The 19,735-nt window shown below is 47.7% G+C and overlaps 1 protein-coding gene across 1 annotated transcript in view; it reads right to left on the bottom strand.

Annotated features, from left to right (window-relative positions):
* Positions 1-7,556: 7,556 nt before the first annotated feature.
* Positions 7,557-19,735, bottom strand: part of LOC144111166 (pikachurin-like) — a 180,369-nt gene continuing 168,190 nt past the window's right edge. The window contains exons 13-15 of the mRNA XM_077644331.1: positions 19,120-19,198; positions 15,132-15,484; positions 7,557-13,018 (exon numbers count right to left, since the gene is read on the bottom strand). Of these exons, the coding sequence (XP_077500457.1) occupies positions 12,870-13,018; positions 15,132-15,484; positions 19,120-19,198 (581 nt within the window). The 3' untranslated portion in view covers positions 7,557-12,869. The remainder of the gene's footprint in view (positions 13,019-15,131; positions 15,485-19,119; positions 19,199-19,735) is intronic.

Genomic DNA, 19,735 nt, shown 5'->3' with positions numbered 1-19,735 from the left:
CCAGAGAGCTACAGAAAGAAAAATGATAGGCGTAACTTCAAGAGACCGGAAGAGGGCAGAGTGGGTCAGAGTTCAAATACGTGTTAATGACATCCTAGTCGAAATCAAGATGAATAGATGGGCTTGGGCAGGGCATGTAATGCGAAGGCAATATAAACGATGGTCCTCAACGGTAACGGAGTGGATTCCATTAGAGGGCAAGCGTAGCGGGGGCCGACAGAAAATAATTTGCTTTGATTTGATTTGTGTCGTTTAACGTCCCGAACTCCACAGTGAAGGGCTCCGGAAAAATTTCGACCCTCTGGGGTTCTTTAACGTGCACTGACATCACACAGTACACGGGCCTATAGAATTCCGCCTCTATCGAAATTCGACCTCCGCAGACGGGATCAAACGCGCGTCTTTGGGGTTAGCAGCCGATCGCCATAACCACTGGGCCACCGAGGCATAAAGTAAGGTGGGCGGATGAGATTAAGATGCTTACGACGATATATGGTGGCCGCAGTTGGTACACGACAGGGTTAATTGGAGAGATAAGGGATGTGCCTTTATCCTGCAGTGGTCGTAGCCAGGCTGATGATGATGAATGCTCGGATGGTAAACTATAACGGCTGCAACCGATCAGCGATGCTTAGTGACAAGCGACCTGACGATCGAGATTACAGCAGCTTTTGATTTTTAACCCGCGAGCTGTTTACCCGAGCCCTTCCTTACTGGTGCATCAGCGAAGCCCGCCCGAAACCGGTCTCGTACCTCGCGCTAACTTCGCAGTCGTCAGGAGTGGCATGGGGTCCAAAAATGGTGAGCGATATGCCTTGAAACGCGACCACGTGAGCATCCAATGCACGAAGCCCGTGCGTCGGGCCTCGCGGAAACTTCATCACATAAGCGAAGAAGGACTCCGCCTAACGCCTTGAAACCAAACATCGTGCAATGACTGCAGATCGCGGCATCCTGCGCGCCTGACTAGCAGCAGACAACGCAATTATGATAAAGCCGCCAGCGGTGACGCGCAATGTAATTGGTTATAAGGAAAGGAAAGGCGCAGTAACTGTCTCCCTATCAGTACACAAAAAATGGAAATGAAAATTGGTTGTTGGGGAAAGGAAATGGCGGAGTATCGATCTCACATCTCGGCGGACACCTGAACCGCGCCGTAAGAGAAGGGATAAAGGAGGGACTGAGAGAAGAAAGATTTGGTTTGCGGTTTATGGGGGTTTAACCTCCCAAAGTGACTCAGGCTATGAGAGACGCCGTATCGATGGGCTGCGGATAATTTCGACCACCTGGTGTTCTTTAACGTGCACGGACATCGCACAGTACACGAAATTTGCCTTAAACGAAATTCTGCCGCCGCGGTCGGGATCGAAACCGCGTCTTTCGGGTCAGTATCCAAGCGCCATAACCACTGAGCCACCGTGGCGGGGTGAGAGAAGAAAGGAAGAAAGAGGAGCCCTAGGGGAGAACTCCCGAATAATTTCGACCGCCTGGGGATTTTTAACGTGCACTGACATCGCACAGCACACGGCCGCCTTTTGCGTTTCGCCTCCGTCGAAACGCGGCCGCCAAAGTGGGGTTCGAGCCCGGGAACTCCGGATCAGTAGCTGAGTGCCCTAACCACTGAGCCACCGCGGCTGGTACACCTGAACCGCGCCGTTAGGACCTGGAACATCTGTCATGCGTGTGTGTGAACGAGGGGGGGGGGGGTGCCGTGTGTTCTAGGAAAAAACGCCATCAAGCATAAGACTCTCGTCTCAGACGCAAAGAACCCTAAGTTCTACAGCGAGAGGCAGATGTGAGCCGCTCCATATAGAGAATTGAAGGTCCAGCAGCTCGAGAACAGCGTGACGAAGCCGCATGCTAGCGATTGCCACCTATTTTTTTATAGGCAGAACCATTTCAGCACGTCGGCATTACCGAAAATCATTTCATTGCAGTAGCCTCCTTTATTGTGCGTAACCATTATAGCATGCCAGCGAGAGCATACATTTCTGCATTGGAACCCAGCCGCGGAGGGCGCGTTTCGATGGAGGTGGCAAACGGGCTGTTTTAGAGGGATTATGCAATGAATAAAAAGTCGCTTGTAAATGTTTTCAATGCTTAGAAATGATGCTAAGAAGTATTCACACCAACTATGAGTCTTCGGAGCTGAGCCGGCAATTTATTATGAATTTTTAAAAACCGTGTTTTTTTTTTAAAATTCGCGGGGCGATTGGTGTGCTCGTAGTGGCCGATTTTGAAACTAAAATCGTGAAAAGACGTCACTGTACCCATGACGTCGCCAGGCCACCACACGCTCTCATTCGCTGGAGCCACGGCAGCCACGACGTCACGGGCACACTTCCGGTAGTCGTGAAAATCGTCTGCTCGTGCCGCCGCGCAAGCCAGGGCATTGCCTTCGCGCATATGGTTTCAATTTTCCACTTCCGCCTCCTTCTGTCGGGAGTTCCGGAGCCACTCGCAGTGGCTAGCCGAGTCGCTACTGTCGTCGCTGGCGTTCAGCCGGTACGGCGTGAACGCATAGGGCTCGACGCCCATTGCGACCGTAAGAGCGAGCAGTCGCGCCTCGAGGTCCGGGTCCATTACTGCTAACTACAAAAGACGACAAGCAAAGAAACCCGACGCGCGCCGCAATCACGCCGCCGACACTGCTGCTGGGGGGCTAGGAGCGACAACCGGAAGTTGTAAAAGGAACGTCGTCAGCGGATGACGGGGGCGGGGCCCAGTCCAGAGCTGTTTTCATTATTTTTATCTGGTGCCCCGCGTGTACGAGTTGAGGGGGGAGAGGAGGAGCGTAATTTTCAAACGTCTATATCTTCGTTGTTATTGATGCTAGCTTACAAATTCTTGCTTTGGGGTGACGAGTGATGAAATGCCTATCTCTCGTCTGCTTTACGTAATCTCAATTAATTTATTGCATAGTCCCTTTAAGAGGCCTCCAGATTCCGAGAGATTTGTCCAATGGGCAATGTATCACCCCAAGCGGGCGATGGCGTTCCGTTGACTCCCTAGCAGCGCTGCAACGCTCGGTCGCGTTCCACTCTTAAAGGTGGAGCTTAAGCGTCCTCCATGTTTTTTTTTGTATATGCTGCCTAAGACAACGGATACCTCCGAAACTAAATGTTGCACAACGTGGTTGGGTCGTTGCACGCATGTTTCACATGTTTATGGTATAGGACTCAAAGAGATTGAAGCTATTCCCACTGTGTAGTTTAATTTAGAGCAGTGCTAACAATTCTAACACGGTGCTAACACGGTTTTATCTTGCTTATAATTACAGTGCCTTCTGAATAAAGAAATCAGTGGTTAGTCAGCGCTGTTTTTGTTTCACCTCTCCTCGCCCATCGTCTTCCATGCTGTTTTTCAATATTTCAGTTCACAACCACTAGTCCAGTTTTCCGTCGTACTCCAGAAGTTTATTGCCACTTCTTTGGGCTCTTTTTCATGTGAAACCTGCAGCCATAGCATCCTTAGTAACCCCTGTCAGTGTCTGCAAACGCCCGGAAACTTCGTACTTTGTTGATTGGCGTCGGGCTTCTGCCATTCTTTAACGTTACTAAGCCTTAATGTATCCCTGTTGACTTCTGATGCGCTTTATTTGTGGACCCTTAGGTGCGAAGCGACCTTCCAAGCCTACGCTCGTCACTTCTCTGCCATTCTGATGAGGCAGCGCCAGCCACAGTTCACACCGACGCCTGTAGACAGGGTATTGGCGCTGTTCTTTTGAAACGCAACGAGGTGCCTGAAGAGCAGGTTGTAGCATACGTCAGACGTAATCTAACTGCGGCTGAGCGCAATTACTCCCTTACAGAAAAAGAATGTCTTACCATTATTTGGTCCATTCACAAATTTCGCCCCTACTTCAACGACCGCCACTTCATCATCGTAACTGGCCATCACGCGCGCTGTGGCTGTCATCGTTAAAGTAAAACACCGCCAGGTCGCCAGCGTACACTTTCATTATAACCGACCAATCAGGCAGAAAACACCTGGACGCTGACGTCCTTTCCCACTGCCCGTCCCCGTTTACTGCCAGAGCTCGACCTGCGGCCTCTTCAGCGCGGAGCCTTCCACTCCAGCCTTATGATAAATCACATTTACCTGTTGCGTCCGTAGGTGTTACTCCGTTCGAAATCCACTCCGATTTCCCTTCAGACAGCTGGTTCCTTCTGGCCGCATAATCATCGCTTGTCTCTTCGATCCGTCAGGAGCATTCATACCCAGCAATTCTGAACAAAAGCATTTTTGAGCGGGACACCGTTTATGAATGCAGTTTTTTCATGTAATGGAAGATTTCACTATAAGAATCAATATATCCGCAGACCACCCGACGGCTGTCTTGCATTTATTTTTTCTATTAACGTTCTCGCTACCATCAAAAGCGTTGCCCATTGGTTTTCTATGGCAGTCTTAACTGTTCGATGCGATCGATGGGAACACTTTAAAAGAAAGATTTTGCTATTTATCGAAAGAATGGACCATTGCCTTCAATATTTCAGTAACAGTGTCTTACAACTTTAAACATTTTTGTCCGAGAATGTTGGACATGACACAGTCGCTTTCCATATCAGCTCCACCAGTTGAAGATTCACATAGCACAACGCTCTACCGCTACGCTTACCGCCCCATGAATCACCGATGGGTTCCCCTTGTGCCTCGCTTCCTTCGCCTTGGAGTTTTGGAGGCATTCTACGACGACGCCACTGCCGGCCGTCTAGGTTACCACAAAACGAATGACCGTATCAAGACCGCTATTTCTCGCCTGGCCTCTCAGCGAGTGTCGCTAAGCGCGTGTCGTCCTGTGCGTCTTGCCATCATCGCAAGCGTTCAATGTCTCCTCCTGCTTGCCCACTCTGTTCTATTTGAGCCTTTTGACTCTGTCCCCATCGACTAGGTTGATCCCTTGCCACTGACGCCAGCAGGCGACTGTTGGATTACCGCCATCACTGACCACCTGACGCGGTACGCTAAAACAGCTTCTCTTCGTTCTGGTGCCGCTTCTTAAGTCGCGGAATTCTTCTTGTCTAGAATAGTCGAGCGCAATGGTGATCAGCGTCCTTGAGGAGATATTCTGCGCCGCCACAACCGTCTGCAAGACTTCGTTCAGCTATCATCCTCAAACTAATGGCGTCATCGAGCGCTTTCACCGCAAATTGTCCGACATAATCATCATCATCATCAGTCAGACTACGCCCACTGCAGGGCGAAGGCCTCTCCCATGTCTCTCCAATTAACCCTGTCCTTTGCCAGCTGCGCCCACCGTATCCCCGCAAAAGTTTTAGTATCTTCCGCCCACCTAACCTTCTGCTGCCCCCTGCCACGCTTGCCCTCTCTTGGAACTCACTCCGTTACCCTTAAGGACCGGGGTTATCTTGCCTTCGCATTACAGGCCCTCCACGAGCCCATTCCTTCATCTATATTTCGACAAGGATGTCATAAACCCGCGTTTGTTCCCTCATCCACTCTGTCCGATTTGGGTCTCTTAACGTTGCACCTGTTTTATCTTTCCACACCTCTCTGCGTTGTCCTTAACTTGAACGGAACCCTTTTCGATAGCCTCCACGTATGTGCCCCGTAGGTGAGTACCGGTAAGGTACAGCTGTTGTACACTTTTCTCTTGAGGGATATTGGTAAATTGCCATTCATGATCCGAGAGAACCTGTCATATATAATAATAATAATAATAATAATAATAATAATAATAATAATAATAATAATAATAATAATAATAATAATAATAATAATAATAATAATAATAATAATAATAATAATAGGTTTTCTGGGGAAAGGAAATGGCGCGGTATCTGTCTCATATATCGTTGGACACCTGAATCGCGCCGTAAGGGAAGGGATAAGGAAGGGAGCGAAAGAAGAAAGGAAGAGGTGCCCTAGTGGAGGGCTCCGGAACAATTTCGACCACCTGGGGATCTTTAACGTGCTCTGACATCGCACAGCACACGAGCGCCTTAGCGTTTTTCCTCCATAAAAACGCAGCTGCCGCGGTCGGGTTCGAACCTGCCATATGCGCTACACCCCGTTCTTGTAGTTATTTCCCTCTCATGATCAGTATCAGCGGCCACTACCTACCCTAAGTAGACGTATTCCCTTACCATAAGGACTGGGACAATACCCTGCATTTTCTAACCTTTGCGTACAGCTATGCAGTTCAGAGCAGAACTGGCTACAGCCCTTTCTTCCTGTTTTGTGGTCGAGTTCTCGTCTCCGTCTTCGATACCACCTTCTTCTCTGCCCGCCTCTCCGTCCGCGTCTCTAGGCGGCCCTTTTGGTTCTAGGACGCGCATTATCGCCAGCTTGCCCGTGCCAACACCGAAGCCAGCCAGCGAGAACGCAGGCACCGTCATGACGAGCACTACAGTGTTGTGTCTTTTTGCTCCGGTGATGTTCTCCTCTGAACTCCATTCTGCACCCGTGGTTTCTGCGAGAAGTTTCTTCACCGCTTCCTCGTATCTTATGCGGTGGTACAGCATATATATCTCCGATAATTACCGTGTTGTCCTTTCGCACCCCGTGACCGATCGCCGTCGACGCACATATGTTGTTCACGTCACGCGATTGGAGCCGTGCGCCCTTCGCCATCTTCGTGTCTTTGTTCTCAGGAACACGCTTAACGGGCCAGACTGTTCTCGGAATAAAGATGTCCGTTCGATCGGTGGCTCGCGATACTATGATTGCGATTGTGAGGCTGTCCGCGACACGGCTATAACGCTGCAAAAAAAAAAAAAAATCGCTGTAAACTAGTACGTAGCCAGAAAAGTGACTAGTTGGCAACAAGAAACTGACTTTTTTTTTACTTTCTACATTTCCAGGCGTCGCGATGGCTGAGTGATGACTCAGGTTATGGTTCTCGGCTGCTGATCCGAAACACGCGGGTTCGATCCCGGCCGCGGCGGTCGCATTTCGTTGGAAGCGAAAGGTTACAGGCCCGTGTAGTGTGCGATTTCAGTGCACGTCGAAATTATCCGGAGACTTCCTCTACAGCGTATCTCATAACTTAGGTCGTTTTAAGACGTTAACACAATAAAACCAGCTTTATAAATTTACGCTACAGATGCGGAAGAAGCTTCCAAAAGTCTGTTGAGAGAACCAGTCCCAGATCTAGTTCACACTACGACGGGATGTATTTGAAAGGCAGGCTACGGCAAAGTAAGCTGTACTTTCGAGACCATCAACATTTCATTTTGAAACTACTCACGAAGTGCCGTTGTCACGCAGAATGGTGCATTTTTTATGATGGTGCTGATTTCTTTCCGGCGGAAGGGCTACATAGATCTAGAGAACACCTGGCTGAAACAGAATGGTCTGCTCAGAACAATGAAGTGATGAAATGTATGAGCAAGTTACAAGGCCGCCCAAGGTGTCCACATGCAGCTTGTCGCAGCTGACCGTCTTCCTCTATCCCAGAGTGCTTACCTGACGTCACCCCAACTAAAAGACGGGATTAAGTGGCGCATTTACACTCAGATGTGTGATATACAGGGCGTTGCAAGTTTGCTGGGCTACACACAAGAAGTCAACAAAAAGTGAGACTTCAAGAGTGATTTGGTCAAACTTTTACTTCTCATCTCGGCGTTACACAGACTTTCTCTGATCGGAGCACAGTGCACCGATGGAGCGGGGCAAAACATGCGCATCGTACACGCAGTTCTGCCGGCTGATAACATCTCTCGTTACACTCACATTGTCGACTATTCAAGGACACTGCTCGCATCCGTCTTCATATATTACCTTTATCAGTAGATACAGTTACCTCTGGTCGTAGTACTTACCGCACACGTTTGATTCTAACACGGCGTAGCAGGCGATCGATAATCGAAAGCACTATGCGCTGATATGTGCACTGCAATATACCCTTGAAAAGAAGCATCTGCGGCCTCGGTAAGGGATCCAGTGTGGTTCTTCGTGTAGTTCAGAAGCTCTGCTTTTGCCGGAAAAGCGAAAGAAAGGGTCTCCGCTTAACAGGGCACAAGTTCGCTCAAGAAAGAACCTTGCTGTCTGTGTTCTTTCCTTACATACAGCAGAACACCTGACAGCAATACCATCTTTCTTTCACACATGTCACACCAACACCACTAACAACTTAAAAAAAAAATCGGTATGCACAGAAGGTGCATAATACACAAGTTAACTTTGCTCAAATATATGACTGAGAGTTCAAAATTTTCTTTCTCGGTCCCTGGTGTTTCTCAAGCCAAATTATTCATTTGCATCAAACTATTTTAGACAATACGCCCGGCCAGATGGATCCGGACTTCAGCGAGTTATTTCAACTTGCGTCACTACGGTACTGTTCCTTTCGTAAGCGATAAGGGCCCCCAAAATTAAAGCTATATGTTGGGGTACTCCAGTAGCAAGTAAGTTGTCTTAGACTGTGTAATATGGCAGAATAATAATAATAATAATAATAATAATAATAATAATAATAATAATAATAATAATAATAATAATTGGTTTTTGGGGAAAGGAAATGGCGCAGTATCTGTCTCATATATCTTTGGACACCTGAACCGCGCCGTAAGGGAAGGGATAAAGGAGGGAGTGAAAGAAAGGAAGAATAGGTGCCGTAGTGGAGGGCTCCGGAATAATTTCGACCACCTGGGGATCTTTAACGTGCACTGACATCGCACAGCACACGGGCGCCTTAGCGTTTTTCCTCCATAAAAACGCAGCCGCCGCGGTCGGGTTCGAACCCGGGAACTTGTTTACAGAATTTTAACGTGTAGCCCAATATGTTTCGCGAAAGACCATCCATGGAAACTCAACTTTCTTCTCAATCGTTTCGTTTAGCTGTATCAACTTCCTATAACTCACTACTCAGGCAAAATCTATTAGTTCTGTAAATGCTGGAATTATTGGCTGAGTCGATACCGCAAAAAAACAAAAACAAAACAGCACAAGTAATGTTGATATCGTAGCATGAAAGAGTATAAAAATGAACACGTGAGGCGGGGCCAAGTCTATGTTTGTTAGTACACTTTGAAGCCCACACCAGTGAAAAGAACACAGAGCAAAGAGAAACAGAGGACCAGAGGACAGCGGGTTTTTCACGGCTGTTTGTCACATTTTCAATGAGACCGGTGTACAACTGCTGACAAACATCCCTTAACTTCGATTCCTCGACATCTTAAGTGCAGATGTCTTCACATAATAAAAAAGGGGCATTAGAGGCAGCGTTTGGACCATCACAAATGCGACTCACTTAACTGCAATCATTCTGAACAAACGCAAACACACCGCTCAGGCTTACTAAGAAGGCTAGCTACACAGTCCAGAAATAAAGAGGTGTCATTCTTCAATCTTTTCTAGTCAGCATCTCTACTTTGGACCACACACAGACAACGAAGAGCGGGGTAGACTTAGGTCTTATCACAATAGGTAGGTGCAAGAGATGTGAAATGGCAACAATCACTGTAGAGGTCGAAAATGAGGTTTCAGAAACACGTAAGGCGAGAAAACTAGGATGACGTACTAAGCTGCGCTATCTGCTCACACGATGCGTACTGCAGGCAGCGCTTTGTTTCACTGTGTCTCGGCGAACGACCAAAGCAGGGATGTGAACGCCCAACCAATCATTCAAGTACTCGATCGTTAGCAGGAAACATTCTGGCATTCTTATTTTGTTCCTTGTTATATTTTTTATAAAGGCTGCGGACGAGGCTGCCGGTTTGATCACAAGCTATAGTGTAGAGTCTATTCTAAGACTCCTCGGGGAATAACGAGAAGGAAAGAGTTGAAACAAATAAAAAAAGGCATGCCAAGCTCATTTTATATAAGGTCTCCACTATACTGAAATTGTTCCTCAGGGCAGGCGAAAGAAGGTAGCCTAGAAGAGTAATCTTTGCAACTGAACTGCCATGACGCGAGCGTGACACTGAAGAGTCAATGTGACTGATGTGCATTCGTCTCTTGGTCTGCCCCGAAGACCGTCATTGGGAGACACTCGATGCGTGCGGCGTTCTCTTAGTGCAAAGACAGAGCAGCCTGCTGCTGTCAGCAAGATGCGTCGTGAAAGGCAAGGCTTCTCTTGTTCAGCGGTGCATACCCAACAGATGACGTAGTCGCATGCGCGTCAGGTGTCGATAAGTTCTGCAACGTACCCCACATGTGCACAGTACGTGCGCTCATCATTTTGAACTATAGACGTCACAGCTGGGCAAAAATTGGTGATTGCGGGGAATCGCCGTGCGCAAGCACAGCGTTAGAACACATCCGAGAGACGTGTGCCGCTCTAAAGGCCTCGGTGGCCGCTGCATGTGACCGCTGTCCTCCATGTGGTGTAGACAAGAAGGTGGTGCTGTGCTAGTTGTAGTAATTAACTTATGCCTCACATGCACGCACACATTCACACAGGCACGCACATACATGCGGTTTTGCTGCAAGCCTCACGACCAGCCTAGTCTAAAGCACAAGGTGAACAAAATCGTGTTTCAAGACTCGAACCCGGTGTCATCGTGACACCCTCTGACTTGCGCTATACAACGGTCCACTGTCGGGAGTTGTGACATGCCTGGACTTGCGTTCAGGTAGGAGACGAAAGAATAAACAAATAACATCGTAGAAAAGAGGTTTGCTTATTTGATTATCCCGTAGCACTCTTGTAGTGAAAAAGTACAAAGAGAAAACTACAAGTAACTGCGAGACGACGGAGACCCTGTAGTTGCTCCGAGCTCGCCGCTGCATCGCTAACACCTGCTTAACACTACCCTTCAAAATTATTTGCTGTGCTTACAACGAGGCCGTCTAGTCACATTAACCAAAGCACAATGACTCCAAACTTTAAATTTTGAAAATATGAAGCAATACAGAATGATTTTCGGGGCCGCAATCACGTGCTGTCAGGAGTCCCGCGCATCACTGTGTGAATACAAAAGTGTATTCGTCATTTTAGTTTTTTTGTTTTCGACAAGTCATTAGCGCATTAAAGCTGTTCTCATTTATTGAGGAAAAGAATTTGACGGTCGTGCTTCACTCATCACCTACAGGAGTGCTAGAGGAAGGTAACGCCACTTTGGTCTGGAACAGAGCGGAAGTGGACAATGTCCATCGCTCCTGACAGTAGTGTGCTACGAAGCGCGCGCCTGTTCCTCGGCTTCGACTGCGCCTGGAAAACACCACAAGACGAAGCTCATCCGCAGACCCAACACTCCAAAGCATTGCCACAACTGTTCACCATAAACTACTTGAAGTGTCACCGGTCAGGCATGCGTGAAGGCTTGGAGAAAAAGGCTGGTAAAAGCATCATCGCTTCAGTAAAGCAGCGAAGTCTCTAGAGGCTCGAAAGAGTCCTTGCTGGTTCTTGCTGGGAGGAAGAAGGGTGCTGAATAAGCCGTAGGCCCAAGGGGCAAATAAAAGCACGGGCCACACGCGGAGATCAACTGTGGTCCAGGACCTGCTGGAGCGAACAGAAGGGCTATGCACAACAGTCGTTTCGCCATTCGGCGCACTGTTCGCGCCATCACTCGTTGCGGTTCGAAACACATGCGCGTGGCTGCAGGCTTCGGAGTTAAGCCTACTTTGTCGTCTCGCACGGGAGAGAGGCTTTTGGAGGCGAGAGCAGTGGTGCTGCTGGTGAAGTGGGCACTTGCGTGGCTTGGGCGTCGCACTGGGCCGCCACAGTCTCAACAGCGAAGAACCGACGGGCCTTCGCTTTTATTCGTCATCGTATTTCGCGTGTGCAGTGTACTTGAGTGCACAGAGCAGCCCCAGCGCCAGTAGGTATGGTCCCCAGGGATCTGGCGGCAGACTATCCTAAGTGAGGACTCGAAAAGAGTTCCATTCTGCGCTTAGTTAGAAAGGCAAATAACCGGCAAGGGACAATAAGTTAGACTACGAAATTTCAAATTTTCTTAAGGAACTAAAAACAACGCGAGAAATAGGCTTCACGCTCATTTTCAACGCCCGGAGTTTGACATACCGACCGCTGACTCAGTCATCACTTCGTTCTATTGCTTTCTATCATTAGTGTCTCTCCTGAAAACGGAAAAACTCGAAAATTTGATAACCGATAGGCTAAAAAGTAGCTTTCAGTTGCATGCTTCCTTAATACCCATTTTCCGGAGCTTTTGAGGTATAATAATAAATAAATAAACAAAAAACAGTGTCCGAGTAGGTTCCACTCTTGTGCTACTGATCCGCAGGCCAAAAGGCAATTTTTCTTAAGTTATTCACAATAATTTCTTTTCTTTTTTTGTCAGTCATCCACATTGTTGTGGAAGCGGTACTCAGGTTGTTTTGAATGAAATTTTAAAGTACTACAGAACTAACGGTTATTTATACATTAAAAAAGTTCTAACATAGCTAGAGGGTATTTCTAACATTAAGACTGCAAAATTCAGTGTCACTGTGAACTAAGTTATCAAATATGTCTCCAGTGGAACCCGATAGCACTACCATAAAATGCACAGATCACTTTGCAGGCAGTGACATACCTGTCCGATTACATGGGTCAGACTGGTAGGCTCATGCCTAAGTGCTGTATGCGTGCTTTCTGTCTTGAGAACAAGCTAATACAGGTGCTGGTAGTATCACTCACAAAAAAGAACGTCGTGGCGCCACTGCAGCTTTACACCACGTTCTTGTTGTATTTGAAGTAATTGTGGCACTGCTTTCTCTCAACTTTGACATAGAACGAAAAGAGCAGGCAGAGTTAAGCGTTACGCCTTTCGGGGCGTAAGCGTCACTCCTTTCGGGGTGTAAGCGTCGCACCTTCTAGGGCGTAAGCGTTACCCCTGCTGGGCGTGATTAAGAGGCTGGGGCTGCCCTGCAGCAAGCCTAACTAACGGTCTCGTGCGTAGACCTTAGCGCGCGTGCTTTCCTCGCGTTTGCTACACGTGCGTTGCTTGACCTCGCGCTCAAAGACAGGGCTGAACGTTGATGCCAGTGGCTGCGTGGGAGACGAGGCGCACGTGGTAGTCGCCGGCCAGAGTCAAGTTCGCCACGCAGCCGACAAGGCCGGACTTGTAGCGGCCCCTGGTCACGTGGGTGACGTCGCCAATGCCACCTGCGTGGAGAGGATCCACAATTACACTGATGATACCCCAGTCGCATGGATGTGTTGCTGGGCAATAAATAATTATTGAATGCGAATGTTTCATACGCTATCAGTCTCAAAAGCCCTTATACCATTCATTCTACCAGCCCATTTCTTAAATGCATGCATAATAGGAACACAAGTGCAGAATAACGAAAGACCGGAAAAAAAGATCGAAAACGCACGAGCACTTACTAAGAACTGCTTTATTGGAACGCACAAAATTAGTGCGTTTCTAAGAAAAAAAAACAAGGGAGGTTTCAAAGAACGGTCGCAAAAGTAAAAACCAAAATGTAGAAACCAAATTTTTTTGTCCGAAACAAGGATGCAGGCTCAAGTTTCAGACAATGCCCCAGAGTTGGCAATATTATCTTACGAGTTCTCTGGGCACGATGGTGGAAGGCGAGAGAAGCTTTTTGAAACGAGGCTTTAAGTGGCTATACACAAGTGAAGCAAACTGCGTACTTGTACCATTTCTTAGCGCTTGGTCATGTTCCCCAAAGTGCGTGTCTGTATATCGGCCCGTCCGCCCAATGTACTCTCGACGTTAATATACGGGGATCACGTAGACGATATTTCAGGACAACTAAGAAGAAATTGGCTTGGGCAGGGCATGTAATGCGAAGGCAAGATAACCGCTGGTCCTTAAGGGCAACTGAATCGATTCCAAGAGAAGGCAAGCGTCGCAGGAGGCAGCAGAAACTTAGGTGGGCGGATGAGATTAGGAAGTTTGCAGGCATAGGGTGGTCGCGGTGGGAACAGGATAGGGCTAGTTGAAGAGACATGGGAGAAGCCTTTGCCCTGCAGTGGACGTAGTCAGGCTGCTGCTGCTGCTGATGATGATGATGAGGTTTAGAAATATGGTGCGCTTAAAGGGATAGAATGTGTGAAACTTGCTGGTAAAGCTCGCGAAGCCTTTTTGTGTTAAAATTCGATATGTTGACGAAGCGCAGGTTATACCGAAGATTATAATAGTGTCATAAAATTATGTAAGATGCAGTAACGTCATATGTTGCTTTGTAACGTAACGTCAGTGTTAAAAGTTACAAATAACGTCATATGTTACATCGAAAACATTAATTTAACATCCAGAGTGGACATTATTCTTGTTCTCACTTTTAGATGTTGTTTTGCTAAAAATAACCAATAACATTATAAGCTGTATCATAAAATATGGTTTCACGCTCCAAATAAGCATTGTTTTAACATTTTTTTCTAAACAGTGCTGTAATGTGTGAATCATAGTTATTTAAAAAATTAGGAATATATTCCAAACACTATAGTCCCGGAAGTTTTTACACTGTTCTTACCGTACAGCTATTTTTCAGCTAGCAGTGTCTTTCAACCAAATCTGTTATATTTATGTGTCATAACGGCTGTAACAACTCATCTGCTCCGTCCTACTATGAGATTACTCGTTTTAAAAACAGATGGCGCTATGTGTCAGATTTAGGCGCCTCCACTGGGTAGCGCAGACTTCCTATAGACAATTCTGGAAATGTAGCTGCGAAATCAGATTTTGAAGTGCACTATTGCTAGTCCCAGGCTCCCGATTTACAGCAGCAGTTTTGATTTCCACTTTGGAAGGCAGAAAAATAAAACGTCCTATTATAAAAAAGTTAGTGAACGATTACGCTCCTCGGTAATGCTATTTCTGAGCGCAGCTGCCGCGACAGTCGAGCCGTAGGCGACCGCATACGGAACACGCAGTTCCGAACGGAGGCGACCCTTGGTTTCGACTTGGGCAGCGCGCACAGCGTTCAGCCGCTGATGAGCCTCGGGTCGGGCGAACGGCCAGCGCGTTTACAGCGCGCGCCACCCTGGCGCCATCTCTGGCCAGCCACAAGTCTGGGGGTGCCACGAGTCATCGCCTCGCGCAACCTGCCTTCACGCACGGCCGGTATCTCTCCCCTCGAGGTGACAAGATTATACAATCTTTCGGCGCTAGACAGGAGCGATTAGAGGTCATTGAAAGAGGCGCTTGCCTAATAAACTCTCGGGTTGGCTGGTGATGACAGCGCCTATAAAGACAGCTGTGGGCGCATTGTCTGAGCCCGTGCCCTTTCATATGGTACGTGCTTACCGATGTAGAGGCCGCTGCGCACGTTGAGTTGCCTGAGTCGTCCGGGCGACGTGACGGCCACGGGCGAGGCCGCGTCCAGGCCCAGCGTGGCCAGCTGCCGGCTGCGGCTGAGCGAGGCCCGGTGCCAGCGGCCGTCGTCCACTCGCGTCGTGTTCCAGCAGAGCAGGGCCTCGCCCGAGCCCAGGTTGAAGCGCAGCGTGAGCAGGCCTTTCTCGAGGCCCAGCGACAGGTAGTCGGAGGGCGAGTAGAGGCCCGCCCGCGTCTGCTGGCCCCAGTCCCCGGCCCAGAACAACAGGCCGTGGCTCGAGAACGACCGGAAGGCCAGCGTCACGTCCAGCTGGTCGCCGCGTATTCTTGGAAAGAAAACAAACAATGCGGCCTCTTTAATTGACGATCTTCAAAGCACGCGAGAATCAATACATGTCCACTATTTTCTGGTAAAAATCTTGAAAACTGGAAAGTTGTAAGACGTAGTTATGGAAATATTGAAGGTAATGGTCCAGTCTTCTGATATGTAGCAAAATCTTTCTTTTAAAGTGTTTCAATAGTTGGCATCGAGCAGTTAAAACGGCAATAGACTATCAAAGAAGAACGCTTTTGAAGATAGCAAAAACGCTTGTAGGAAAAAATGCAAGACTGCCGAGGTGATCTGCGGATATATTCATTGGTGTGGTGAAATCTTACATATATGAAAAAATCGCGTTCATAAACGGTTTCTCGCTCATAAATGCTTTTGTCCAGTATTGCTGGGCATGATATTAGAGATCGGCAGGTATAGACGGCATGTTTGGTCATCTTCCTATACTTTTACTCATGATAGTCACAGCTCAGGTGCTTCAGGTTTTGACGGCAGATGCCTCGGCGTCAATACCTTTGCCATCCATTGTTATTTTATTAATCAAGGGCCACTAATAATAAATCTTCGCTTCATCGTCCGTGCATCTGCTGATGATGGGTGGATAACGCGGGCGCCCGACGTGACAAACGTGGCCGTGCGTGTGACCGTACGTCACGTCTACACACAGTCGCAGCCCCACACCTCCACCGCCACGCCCCAAGACCTGTTGTTGCACCACGCTACTCATACTCTGGGAAAAAGACACTCAGTAGAGCTATACCCAAGGTGCCGATTCAAGTGTAGCGCCATGAACGCGACATATATCCAACGTTCATAGCCTTACTAAACATTCCAACTTGTTTCAGCATTTCTAGCTACCAAGAGAAATTGGCCAGTGGCCGCTGGTTGGTAACTCGCCGGCATCGAGTTGGTAGACGATATGCTTGGCTGACTTAGCTCGGGCCAGCGTAGGGTAACGGCTGGTCAACTGCTGTGTCGCCCTATGATTGGCAAAAGGCAATTGGACCACCGACCGGTGGCAAACGCTTGGCAGTAGTTGGCCGTCGACATGTAGGCGAACAAGAACAGGCCGAGAGCGTGCTACCGCTAGCCGCAACCACTTCAGCTAAATTTTGAGACAATTGTGGGTAATTAGGGCCCAGCCGCTGGTCGAAACGCTACATGTATTGATCGTACGTACAACAGCCGGCAGAACGTTTTTCAAATACAGATAAGTATGACCTTCATGGCACGCGCATGTCGCGCAGCCGTGGTGCCTGAGAAAATCTCATTACGTTTGCATAATGTTCGCAGCAAATATTGCAAAGTGTACTAATAAGTTTTTCTAATAGAAGGTATTTCCGATGTAGTCCGCTCATTAGCATTTCTCGTTTGTGTCATCACAGAATCACAACCGAATTAAATAATATTGCTTAACGTGCAAGAACCACTAGTTCCAAGAGCAGGATCTTAGATTTGGAGATTATACGCTCAGGAAAATTCTTCGTACTGTGGATGTATGCTCAGCATGTTGGTTTTGCATGACTTTTTCCGGTGTGTACAATGTTTCAGTAGAATTATCTGCGCGTCGCATCTGCTTTTTGTTAGGCAAATATCTTAATGACAGCGCAGTATTAATATTCAGATTACATAAGTGAATCTGTTGGCAATGGGACAAACAACTAGGCTATTTTGATAAGCTGCACACCTTTTTCATGTCTAAATTACAGAAAATGCGAATTAGGCTTTGCGAATATTTTTCATGTATTTTCTACAGCTGCCATTCTAGTGCATTTTTTAGTACAAAAGGTAATTTATCGTAAGGCTCTCGTAGGGCAGAGTATGACACGGCGTCGGCAAGCGGTGATCGGCTCGTGAAAGGCCCAACTCAGCCCGAGCTGGACTGCCGAGCTCGAGCCATGGAAAAGCCTGGTTGGCTGCCGGAGACCGGCCATCGACGGGCCATGCAAGCTTTTTTCATTGAGAAACACAGCTTTTTCTGAAATTCGCATTACCACCAAAGTAAACTTCCGGTGATTCTTTCATCTCGTGCCCAGCTATGCAGCAACAGCAACAAAAACCTACACTCCTTTAATACATGGGCAACACTGCCAAAGCTAGCGCGCCTATTCGCACAGGCTAAGTCCGTTCCCAAAAAGTAGTTCGCCATACAAGCCAAGAGAACACAAACATGTTTCATTGTGAGAAAATTTCCCTGCTGGCCCCTCCTGGACTTCGTTTTGCTTCTTGCCACAATTTCGTACTGCGACTCATCGAGACTTCGAGAGCAGGAATCACATGTGGCGATATATAAGCGGTTGGTAGGGCGAATTGCTCGTACTCAATCCACGTCCAAAAAGTAGTTCATACCCAATGAAAATTATACCCAGAGGGCTCGAACACTAAGCGGGTCACTGCTTCTTCCGTGATTATCAATGCTACCACTTCGTTTTATACCACTCTTTGTTCTCGTCCAAACACTCGCCGAAGTTGCGTGAAGAATGAATGATACCCAGCGGAGTAGTCTGGTTTCGTGTACGCACTACTTCCATAGACTTCTCAGCGTTGCCCGCTATGTATGAAATAGAGCATAGAGTCGTGTAAATAACATTGTGCTCCAAAAGACGTGAGCCTCATTAAAGAACACTTCGTGCAAGCTGTGAGGCTGTATACTAGAGAAAACCAGTTTCTTGAAGCAAATGTTCATATGTTAGAATTCAGACTGATGAGAATATTTAGTTGCCTAATTATTGCCTTTTGGTGCATCAAAATATGCAAACAATGTCAGAACTTGCATGCGCAACCTCGAACGATGCGTCAAGTGCCGCAGTTTTCAGAAATAATTTAATTTGATACTTTCTTCTCTGCATGGATAAAGCGCGCGAAATCACGGTGGGAAGAAGGCAACGTTTCTGAATCAATACTAAGTTCTGCGTAAGCTCCCCAGTATTAGCACGGAAGGGGAATAGCGGAGTCAGCCAGTTTGGCCTCAAGACTGCGGTGTTTAACCGGGATTTTGCTGGAGGACTGAGCAAAGGAGGTTTTTAGAAGAAATAGAGAACTATTTTTGATGGATATGGACAACAACACACATGACGGGACGGGCGCTGAATCCACCTGCGAGTGTGTTTCTTGAAGTGCATACCCTATTTCCTGTCACAGCGAATTCCGTGAGCTCATGCGCCTGACATGACAAAGCAAAAAGCCTGAAACAAACGACACTGTGAATCGTGCAGCCAAATGTAATTAGTTTTATCGCCTTTTTTAAACTGCCTTTCACAGGCTCGAAGCGAGACTGGCGGGTCACCGATGCACATGCTGCCTTTCACCTTGAATGGAATATGTTTAGCTTGTGTTTTAGCCTGGGTTTACTTCTAAAAAGATTTTTATTTATTGTCATCAAGTTGAGGTTCACACATTCGGCACTGCACCCCATCGCTGGCACACATTGCACGCACGACGAGGGAACCCTCACGTTGCTAATGCTAATAGTACACGGAGTTAAACGTTCTAGAGCTTCACTTGAGTTATGAGAGAACGTGCAATGCAGGGCTCCGGATTCATTTTAGTGACCTGGTGTTTTTGAAAGAGCACAGACGCTGCAGAGCACACGGACGTCTCGCATTCCGCCACCATACAAATAAGCCTCACCTTCGCATGATGTCGTCCGAGGTATAGTGGAGGTAGCTGGCACCACCCATCATTGGCTCTGCGATGGCCTCCTTCACTTCTGCAAGTACGAGGTAGCCGTAATGGGACTATGTTAACATGACAGGTCTCACTCTGAGTAATGCAGCAGCAGCAGCTGCTGTATAGCAGTGAAGTGGATTTAAAGGAGGGAGGAATATTTTCAAAGAAAAGCCCGTTGGCCCTCTTTTTCTATGCAGAGGTATCAAGAAATGCACTGCCGAAGCAAAGCAGCTTCCCGGCCCCCTTTCACCAAGCGCTCCTAGAGGAGTTGCCCATCAATGCATCCCTGGTGTAGTAGCAGGCAGAAGCAGTAGAGCTGTTACCAGCAAGTTTACTATGAACAAAAATTTTCAGAAGGGCAAAAGTGAACATAATGATTAGCAACCAGTGCCGTGTCAGAACTTGGCTATGACAGCTGCAACAGCCCGTAGTGGGGAAATAAAAGTGGCTTCTGTTGCATGCGACATCATAAGAGAACCGTGTCCCCGCACCCACCACTGGGGTCACACTTGGCTACCTGCAAGATGGCAGGTGGCAACCATGGCAACCATGACCAGTGGCAAGGTCCACCTGACAC

Source organism: Amblyomma americanum, chromosome 11 (assembly GCF_052857255.1).
Source record: "Amblyomma americanum isolate KBUSLIRL-KWMA chromosome 11, ASM5285725v1, whole genome shotgun sequence".
In the NCBI taxonomy this organism is placed as follows: domain Eukaryota; kingdom Metazoa; phylum Arthropoda; class Arachnida; order Ixodida; family Ixodidae; genus Amblyomma; species Amblyomma americanum.
This window is presented reverse-complemented; position numbering and strand designations above follow the sequence as displayed.